This window comes from Cornus florida, unplaced genomic scaffold (genome assembly GCF_030987335.1).
Source record: "Cornus florida cultivar Cherokee Brave unplaced genomic scaffold, ASM3098733v1 CherokeeBrave_3.0.0_Hap2_Chr05, whole genome shotgun sequence".
NCBI classification, from domain to species: Eukaryota; Viridiplantae; Streptophyta; class Magnoliopsida; order Cornales; family Cornaceae; genus Cornus; species Cornus florida.
Genome location: NW_026775575.1, coordinates 88,785,168 through 88,795,459, shown reverse-complemented (window position 1 = coordinate 88,795,459; position 10,292 = coordinate 88,785,168). Strand labels below are relative to the sequence as shown.

At 43.2% G+C, this 10,292-nt stretch overlaps 1 protein-coding gene across 1 annotated transcript; it reads right to left on the bottom strand.

Annotated features, from left to right (window-relative positions):
- Positions 1-223: 223 nt before the first annotated feature.
- LOC132309656 (uncharacterized) lies at positions 224-1,378 on the bottom strand. The gene is made up of 2 exons (XM_059807943.1): positions 1,040-1,378; positions 224-361 (listed from the first exon to the last, which is right to left on the bottom strand). Exons 1-2 carry the CDS (start codon positions 1,376-1,378, stop codon positions 224-226), a joined length of 477 nt encoding a protein of 158 aa, XP_059663926.1.
- Positions 1,379-10,292: the final 8,914 nt, after the last annotated feature.

Below are 10,292 nucleotides of genomic sequence, written 5' to 3'. Positions count from 1 at the left end.
CTGGCCCCAGGCATCTCATTACTTGATGCAAAGTGGAAGGAACACCTTGAACTCGATGGATCCATCCTCTGCCCATCAGAAGGTTGTAAGAGGGATAAATTTCGACAACCACAAAGGTTTCCATCAGAACCCTCTCGGTAGCATGTATCGCTACCTCCACCGTACCGATGGGCTCCACTCATTTTCCATCAAACCCTAGTAGAGGATTCCTGGTGGATTTAAGTCAATCCTGCTTGATCTCGAGCCCATCAAATGTATCCCTCGGCATGACGTTCACACTACTTCCAGGATCAATCAGAACTCTGCTCACCAAACATTCGGCCACTGTCAAACTGATGACCAACGGGTCCTTATGAGGGATCTGAACACGCAATAGATCTATTCTGTCAAACTTTATCTGTGTTGATGCGCTCTGTTGGTGTAGAGTGTTTACACTGCCTATCATTCTCTTCATCCGTGCCTGGCCAAGGCGTGTTCGAAACAGTTCATCTAACTCCTCAGTAGGCTCAGGCCGACCATGAATTGCATTAATTATTCAGACTGGTTGTGTATTGTGAGAGTTCGACTTCTGATTCCTCTTCACGTGCTCCATTGGTCGGTTTTGTTCCACCGTCGGGCCTTGAATATAACTTGCGAACTCCCCTCTAGCTATCAGCATCTCTACCTGTCTCTTTAGGTTCCTGCATTCGTTAGTCTGATGGCCAAAGTCAGAATGAAATGCACAATGCTTAGACTGATCCCTCTGTTTGAGGGGTTGTCTGATTGGTAAAGGAGGTCGGAACTTATCTTTATTTTCTTGGTACAGCCTTGCTAAGGTAACTTTCAATGGAGTAACCAGCTCTTCCTCTCTGGGCCTCTTCTTAGATTTCTACGAGGAACGTTGTGGCTGAACCTGCTTTTGTCTGATCTTTGCTTTGGTTTCTTCCTTCGTGGATATGACATATGTCTTCCGAGAGTTTGCTTCCTCTTCTTCTTCCGAGCGCACAAATCCATCAGCTCTTTCATTAAGTTAGTCCATAGTCTTCGGCGTGTTCACTACCAAGCTTGTGCGTAATGGAGTGCCACGAGTCATGGCCAGTATAAATGCTTGAACCGCTGTAGAAGGGTGACATTCAATCACCATGCTCTTGGTAAGGTTAAACCTGGTTAGGAAAGCTTGGAGACGCTCATCGTCATGCTGCTTCATTGTGAATAGGCTCAAAATGTCCTTCGCTGGATGCTTATTTCCATAATATTGGCTTATGAACCGATCACACAAGCTTCGGAAACTATCCACTGAGCCCCTCGGCAGGTTCTTAAACCAATTGAGCGCTAGTCCAGCCAGACTCGTAGGAAAGCACTTGCACATCAAAGAGTCATTCTCAGTGTTCAGAGCCATTTTCAACTGAATGTGATACACATGATCGATCGGATCGGTCGTTCCATCGAACAGAATGAAAATGGGCATGGAAAATTTCCTCAGACTCGGAGCATTCAGGATCTCATCGGTAAACAGTGAATCAACCATTCGAGCTGCTGAACGGAGTGCTTCATTTTCCCTCTGGAACCCGTGGTTGTTCTTTGGTCTACAGATCTCCTCTCTGAGCCGCAATAGTCGAATGTCGCCAGGGAAGGCCGATAAGTCGGATCGAATGATCTATCCTCAACGAACTCTCTGTGCCATGGAGGTATAACCTTGTGACGAACAAACTCTATTGTTTTACCTCGACTAAGCATTTCTTGATGTGGATCAAAAGTCATGGCTTCATTTTGCCTGATCTGCTCACGCCGTGGATCCACGTGAGTCGTGTAACGACCCTAGCTGATGCCAAGAATTTTACAAAAAATTCGGCATAACCTCCCCTAAAAATAGGCCTACCATACCCTGTTTAAATTCATTTTTTACCTATCATGGCTCAAATTCTGAATTCACGGCAACAGTATATGATCATACACAATCAAATAACACCGATAATTACTTTAACTAAAATTATCCTTCCCATTCATCAACAAGGTTACATGACAAAGTTTTGCAAAATATACATATATACCTTTATACTTTTAGTGCTTTGCAAAAATAATGGGAAATATACAAAAGACACAAAAGTGAGCTTCTAGTATCGCTCAAGCTTGAGGTGGGTTGTCGTCCACCGATTCTTTTCCAAGACCTGAAAAAAAATGTATAAATAGTAGGGTGAGCTATATGCTCAGTAGGTGACACTTAAGACACAAATCTTGTGTCCTTGTGAATTCAAGCAAAGCATAGGCCAATGGGAGATAGGGATCATACAACGTAGGGGATCAAATACAATATACAAGTCAATTCTAAGTATAAACAATGCAATGCAATGAAATGACATGCAATGCATGTCAATGACACTCCCCATTTTCATTCTCAAAATCATCACTTTCAAACGTTAATACAGCCCGCCCTTTGGTAACCCCGCCGCGACACGAAAGGAGGATTGGCTAGTGTCCCTGACCCTTGGTAACCCCGCGGCGTCATTATGGGGCCCAGCTAGCTCAACCACGCTAGGGCGACTCCCTAGTCCCCTCTAGGCTATATTAACCTCCGGCCCGTTGGTAACCCCGCAGCGACCGGGTTTCGCATAAAACCATTTTATCAAAAACACTTCCCTGAAATTCCCCATATTTATTTCAAGAACAATTTCTCCCATTTCATGCAAACCCAATGGTATGTGCATGTATATATGTTCCATACATTCAATGTCATGGCATTTAAAATTTTCCATCATAAAATTAAACATTCAACATGTTCAACATCTCCCAAGTAATTATTAACACATTAAAATACAACAAAATACATTTAAGCATGTGCATGTATATATATATATGAGCTCAACATCATCAATTGGGAAATTTGGCGCAATTTAAATAAGCATACTCTCAAACATCAATTTCAGCATGCTAGCACATAGTAAACATAGGAAATCAACAACTAAATATAATTTGCACATGAACCAACCATATTAAAGATCGTGAAAACCCTCTAGACATCATTAATACCATCATAGATATAATTAACTCTAAATTAAGCATATTTAATACAACATGGAGGTAAAGTTCACAATAGAACAACACTAGAGTGGATTAAGATGCCCCTACCTCAAAATAGGCAAAACCCTATAAATGGGTTTAAATTTTCGAGTTCCAAAGAAGGCTCAAAACTGGAAATTGCTTGCATCAACGCGTAGAGCTCGTCACACTCGTCGTTTTGCCTCAAACGGCACCTAAATCCGGCAAGTAATGAAGATGGAATCAAGGATTGAAGTTGAAAAAGAAAAAAGAAAAGAAAAAAGCAGAAGCAGCGAGAGAGAGAGATATGAGCTGCCGAGAGAGAAAACAATTTGGAAATAAATGGGTCTGCAATGACCCTTATAACTCAAGTGGGCCCCACAGTTGAAAAGTCAAAAACTTTACATTCTCCCCAACTTGAAAAAAGATTTCGTCCCCGAAATCAAGACATACCTGGAGAAGAAAACAACGCTGGGTACTTGGACCGAACCTCCTGTTCGAGCTCCCAAGTAGCTTCCTCGACTTCGTGGTGTCTCCAAAGGACTTTCACCATTGGTATCGTCTTGTTCCTCAACACCTTCTGTTGTGTGTCAAGAATCTAAACTGGTCCTTCCTCATAGGAAACATCCTTATCAATGTCCACATCAACCCAACTCAAAATGTGAGATGGATTTGGCTCGTACTTCCGTAACATCGATACATGGAAAACATTATGGACCCTATCCAACTGTGGTGGCAAAGCAAGCTTGTAGGCAACCTCTCCTACTCGGTCCAAAATCTCAAACGGTCCAATAAATCGTGGCGACAACTTGCCACTTTTTCCGAATCTCATCAATCCCTTCCGTGGAGAAACCCGTAGAAAAACATGGTCTCCCACCTCAAAGGATAACAGTCGTCTCCGCTTATCCGCATAGCTCTTCTGTCGGCTCTGAGCTATAAGTAACCTCTGTCTTATCAACTTAATCTTCTTAGTAGTCTCGAGTACAATGTCGGGTCCTAAGGCGGCTGTCTCACTTACCTCAGTCCAACAAACAGGAGACCTACAAGGTCTACCATACAACGCCTCAAATGGAGCCATTTGGATGCTCGCCTGATAACTGTTGTTGTAGGCAAACTCAATAAGTGGAAGGTGATCCTCCCAACTACCTCCCAAATCAAGTACACATGCCCGAAGCATATCCTCCAAATTCTAGAAAGTACGCTCCGACTGACCGTCCGTCTGTGGATGGAATGCCGTACTAAGATGCAACGCTGAACCAAACGCTACTTGAAGTCCTTCCCAGAACTTTGAAGTGAACTTAGCATCCCTATCTGACACAATGGTTACAGGAACTCCATGCAACCTTACAATCTCCTTCACATAAAGAACACCAAGCTTCTCTGCATCATCTGTTGCCTTAAAAGGCAAAAAGTGAGCCGTCTTGGTCAATCTGTCAATGATGACCCATACGGCCTCATTGCCCCTCCGTGACCTTGGAAAACCTGTCATAAAATCCATAGCAATATGCTCCCATTTCCATTGCGCTACAGGTAATGGTTGCAACAAACCAACTGGCCTCTGATGCTCGGCCTTCACCTGCTGACAGGTAAGGCATCTAGCCACAAACTGTGCAACATCATTCTTTATCCCGCTCCACCAATACTGACGTCTCAAATTGTGATACATTTTAGAACCACCTGGATGAACTGCAAAACGGGAAGTGTGAAACTCCCGTAGGACATCCTCACGACAAACTGTGGGAACCACCAACAAACCCCTGAACCGTAGACCCCCATCTGCATACAAGGCCCAATCTTTCACTGTCTCACCACTAGAGATCAAAGCGTGGATGGCATCTGAGTCCGGGTCCTGTCTCTGTGACTTAATCACTCGTACAACAAGAGTAGGCTGACCCACAAGACTAAATAAGAATGCCGACTCACTGCAACCATCAACATCACAACATTGTAATCCTATCTCTACCAGACCTTCAAGCATCTTCCACTTCCGAATAGCTAAACTGGCCAAAGTTCCACGAGATTTTCAGCTTAAGGCATCGGCTACAACATTTGCCTTGCCCGGATGATACTGCAAATCAAAGTTGTAATCTTCCAAGTACTCAACCCATCGTCTCTGTCTGTTGTTCAAGTCCTTCAAGCATCTTCCACTTCCGAATAGCTAAACTGGCCAAAGTTCCATGAGATTTTCAGCTTAAGGCATCAGCTACAACATTTGCCTTGCCCTGATGATACTGCAAATCAAAGTTGTAATCTTCCAAGTACTCAACCCATCGTCTCTGTCTGTTGTTCAAGTCCTTTTTTGAGACTTTTGTGATCTGAAAATACCTCGAATCTCTCACCATACAAGTAGTGTCTCCAACACTTCAAGGCAAACACAACTGCCATTAACTCCAAATCATGAGTAGGGTAATTAAGCTCGTGAGTCTTCAACTGTTGAGACCCATAAGCCACTACTCTACCATCCTGCATCAACACACATCCCAACCCGTCACGTGAAGCATCACAATAGATCACATAACCCAAGCCACGCTCAGGTATCACCAACACTGGAGCTGTAGTCAATCTCGTCTTCAACTCCTAAAAATATGAATCACAGGCCTCATTCCAGACAAACTTGACCCCTTTCCGTGTCAAACAGGTTATAGGAGCTGCCAAACGGGAGAAATCCTTCACAAATCTCTGATAATAACCCGCTAAACCAAGAAAACTGCGGATCTCAAACACATTCTTGGTTGCTCCCAAGTCAAAACTGCTTCAACCTTTGATGGATCAACTGATACTCCACCTTCTGAAACAACATGCCCCAAAAACTTCACCTCCTGTAGCCAAAACTCACATTTCTCGTATTTGGCATACAATCGGTGTTCCCGCAAAATCTGTAAAACAATACTCAAATGGACCTCGTGATCTTCCCGAGTCCGTGAGTATACAAGAATGTCATCCACGAAAACTACCACAAACTGGTCCAAGTAATCGTGAAAGACGCTATTCATCAAGTCCATGAATGCCGCTGGCGCATTAGTCAAGCCAAAAGGCATAACAAGGAACTCATAGTGTCCATACCGTGTACGGAATGCTATCTTCGGGATATCCTCATCCCTAACCCGCAACTGATAATAGCCAGACCTCAAGTCAATCTTCGAGAAACAACTGGCTCCCCTCAACTGATCAAATAAATCATCTATCCTTGGCAAAGGAAACTTGTTCTTGATGGTGGCATGATTCAACTTCCGATAATCAATGCACAACCTCAACGAACCATCTTTCTTCTTAGCAAACAAGACCGGTGCGCCCCACGGTGACACACTCGGTCGGATGAAACCTTTCATCCTCAAATCATCAAGCTGCCTCTTCAATTCTTCCAGTTCAACTGGTGCCATACGATACGGTGCCATAGAAATCGGCGCGGTACCTGGCATTAACTCAATAGAGAACTCCACTTCTTGGTGTGGAGACAACTCTGTCAAATCTTCTGGAAAAACATCCAAGAAGTCACAAACAATCGCCGGATAAACTTCTCCCACGACATCATCTTCTTCGGCTAGAAGACTAGCTAAGAAATAATCACCATGACTTCATCCACGAACTCCATAAAACGATGAAATGTGGGACTCACTCCGATCTCCCACGAAAAAGAAACAGTCTCCATCGGAAGTGCAAACTGTAACCCTTCCTCTGTTACAGTCGATCGTGGCATGAAATGAAGCCAACCAATCCATCCCGAGAATGACATCAAAGCTAGTCATCTCCAGGAGGATAAGGTCAAACACGAAAGTCCGCCCGACTATCACAATGGGACACTCTCGCACAATTCGGCTCAAAGACACTGAAACCCCAACTGGCGTATCAACACTCAACGCCCGTTCCAAGAAACTAACTTCCAACCCCGATGCAAGTGCAAATGATGATGAAATGAAAGAATGAGATGCACCAGAGTCAAATAAAACACGGGCCCAACAACCAAACACTGGAAATATACCTCGAAGGACTGACGGTCCAGAAGATGCATCAGTCTGTGCCAGTGCAAAAACACGTCCCTGTGGTACCTGTGCCTGATGACTGCCAACCTGAACACCTGGCTGCTGCACTGACATAGTAGGAGTATCCCTCCTAACTGATCGTGAACCCTGTGAAGACATAGTAGGCTGTGGTGGTGGTGGTCTGAAACCTGACTGAACTGTAGCCGATTGTGACGGCCTCTGCTGTGACCCTCTGCCACTAATGGTGCCTGCTCTCTGACTCGGACAATCACGAATCAAGTGACCCTGCTGCCCACACCCATAACAAGCCTTCGGAGCTGACGGAACTGAAGACGATCTCATCGGACAACTGGACTTGTAATGTCCGGGCTGCTGACACTGATAACAAACAACTGCACTCTAGTCAGATCCAGCTGGCATAGGAGTGGTAGGAGTAGATCTTGTAGACTGTTGCCCCTGAAACTGAGATGGATTGCCCCTGTTCCTTTTCCAAGAAGATCCCTCTAAGGATGGCCCTGCACCCCTCTTTTGCTTCAATTACTCTCTTCTTGCATCCTTCTCTCTATTATCAGCCTCCAGCATCAAAACCCTTTCCACTGCTTCAGAGTAAACCTTAATAAACTGTGCCGTGATCAACGGCCTCATTAAATCATTAAGACCCGAGATAAACTTTCGAGTCTTGTTAGCTTCATCTCTCACCACTTCTGGAGCAAAACGGGAGAGTGAGGTGAACTTGTTCTCATACTCCGCCACTGACATGTTCCCTTGATTAAGATTATGAAACTGGTCTTGTAACTCCCATCTTTTAGAAAGCGAAAAGTACTTTTCATAGAACAGTTCCTTGAACCTGTCCCAACTCATCTCGTCAATCTTATACTGGTTAGTGATCGACTTCCACCAAACCTTGGCATCCATAGTAAACTTGTAAGTTACTAGGATGATCTTCAAGTGATCCTCTGTCACATCCATTGAGGTCAACTGAGTTTCGACTTGATCCATGTAGTTGTCGGCTACCATTGGATCCGCACCGCCCTCAAACATAACCAGCATCAGCTGAGAAAACCCCTTAATGATCTTGAGACGCTTCTGAGCTGGAGTCTCCTCAACTCGAACAGTAGCTTGTGGTACCAACTGCGGTTGAGCAACAATCGTTGCCCTCACGACATTTTGCAACAAATGATTAAACTCCAGTGCCACAGAACCTTCACCCACTTCTACGGGTACGGGTGTTTCAACATTCTCTCTTCTTGGGGGAACAGCTCTTGGGGGAATCAAGTCCCTAAGAAGCATGTTCTCTTCAACTAGCTCTGCCAGATTGGAGCTAGAGCTCTCACCAACATCGCCCCTTGTTGGCCTATGGCGAACTTCTCTAGGTTCCTCACGCCGTGACATCGTGCTATAAAACGAGAAAACGATTCAGAAACATCACACTAAGGTCCACTGTGGACGACTCAACAAGAATTAATACCGTACAACACTTAGCATGCAAGACCATGCAAGAAACATTTTAACATAAATAAGTAAGCAAATAAGCACATAGGCAGTTAAGCATGCTCATTTAAATATGATACCACGTAGCAAGTAGTCAAGTAAGCAACACAAACAACATTCCATGCGACTCTATGTAGGCCTCTACCCGTCGTCCTAAAGGTTTTCGAACCTTTGCTCTGATACCAAATTTGTAACGACCCTAGCTGATGCCAAGAATTTTACAAAAAATTCGGCATAACCTCCCCTAAAAATAGGCCTACCATACCCTGTTTAAATTCATTTTTTACCTATCATGGCTCAAATTCCGAATTCATGGCAACAGTATATGATCATACACAATCAAATAACACCGATAATTACTTTAACTAAAATTATCCTTCCCATTCATCAACAAGGTTACATGACAAAGTTTTGCAAAATATACATATATACCTTTATACTTTTAGTGCTTTGCAAAAATAATGGGAAATATACAAAAGACACAAAAGTGAGCTTCTAGTATCGCTCAAGCTTGAGGTGGGTTGTCGTCCACCGATTCTTTTCCAAGACTTGAAAAAAAATGTATAAATAGTAGGGTGAGCTATATGCTCAGTTGGTGACACTTAAGACACAAATCTTGTGTCCTTGTGAATTCAAGCAAAGTATAGGCCAATGGGAGATAGGGATCATACAACGTAGGGGATCAAATACAACATACAAGTCAATTCTAAGTATAAACAATGCAATGCAATGAAATGACATGCAATGCATGTCAATGACACTCCCCATTTTCATTCTCAAAATCATCACTTTCAAACGTTAATACAGCCCGCCCTTTGGTAACCCCGCCGCGACACGAAAGGAGGATTGGCTAGTGTCCCTGACCCTTAGTAACCCCGCGGCGTCATTATGGGGCCCAGCTAGCTCAACCACGCTAGGGCGACTCCCTAGTCCCCTCTAGGCTATATTAACCTCCGGCCCGTTGGTAACCCCGCAGCGACCGGGTTTCGCATAAAACCATTTTATCAAAAATACTTCCCTGAAATTCCCCATATTTATTTCAAGAACAATTTCTCCCATTTCATGCAAACCCAATGGTATGTGCATGTATATATGTTCCATACATTCAATGTCATGGCATTTAAAATTTTCCATCATAATATTAAACATTCAACATGTTCAACATCTCCCAAGTAATTATTAACACATTAAAATACAACAAAATACATTTAAGCATGTGCATGTATATATATATATGAGCTCAACATCATGAATTGGGAAATTTGGCGCAATTTAAATAAGCATACTCTCAAACATCAATTTCAGCATGCTAGCACATAGTAAACATAGGAAATCAACAACTAAATATAATTTGCACATGAACCAACCATATTCAAGATCGTGAAAACCCTCTAGACATCATTAATACCATCATAGATATAATTAACTCTAAATTAAGCATATTTAATACAACATGGAGGTAAAATTCACAATAGAACAAAACTAGAGTGGATTAAGATGCCCTTACCTCAAAATAGGCAAAACCCCAGAAATGGGTTTAAATTTTAGAGTTCCAAAGAAGGCTCAAAACTGGAAATTGCTTGCATCAACGCGTAAAGCTCGTCACACTCGTCGTTTTGCCTCAAACGGCACCTAAATCCGGCAAGTAATGAAGATGGAATCAAGGATTGAAGTTGAAAAAGAAAAAAGAAAAGAAAAAAGCAGAAGCAGCGAGAGAATGAGAGATACGAGCTGCCGAGAGAGAAAACAATTTGGAAATAAATGGGTCTGCAATGACCCTTATAACTCAAGTGGGTCCCACAGTTG

Bases quoted from the DNA above. Each gene is read 5' to 3' on its own strand.
- LOC132309656 (XM_059807943.1), bottom strand. From the start codon at position 1,378: ATGGCTCTGAACACTGAGAATGACTCTTTGATGTGCAAGTGCTTTCCT. The intron at 362-1,039 runs GTAGTGAACACG...TTGCGTGTTCAG, and splicing joins CTCCATTACGCACAAGCTTG to ATCCCTCATAAGGACCCGTT.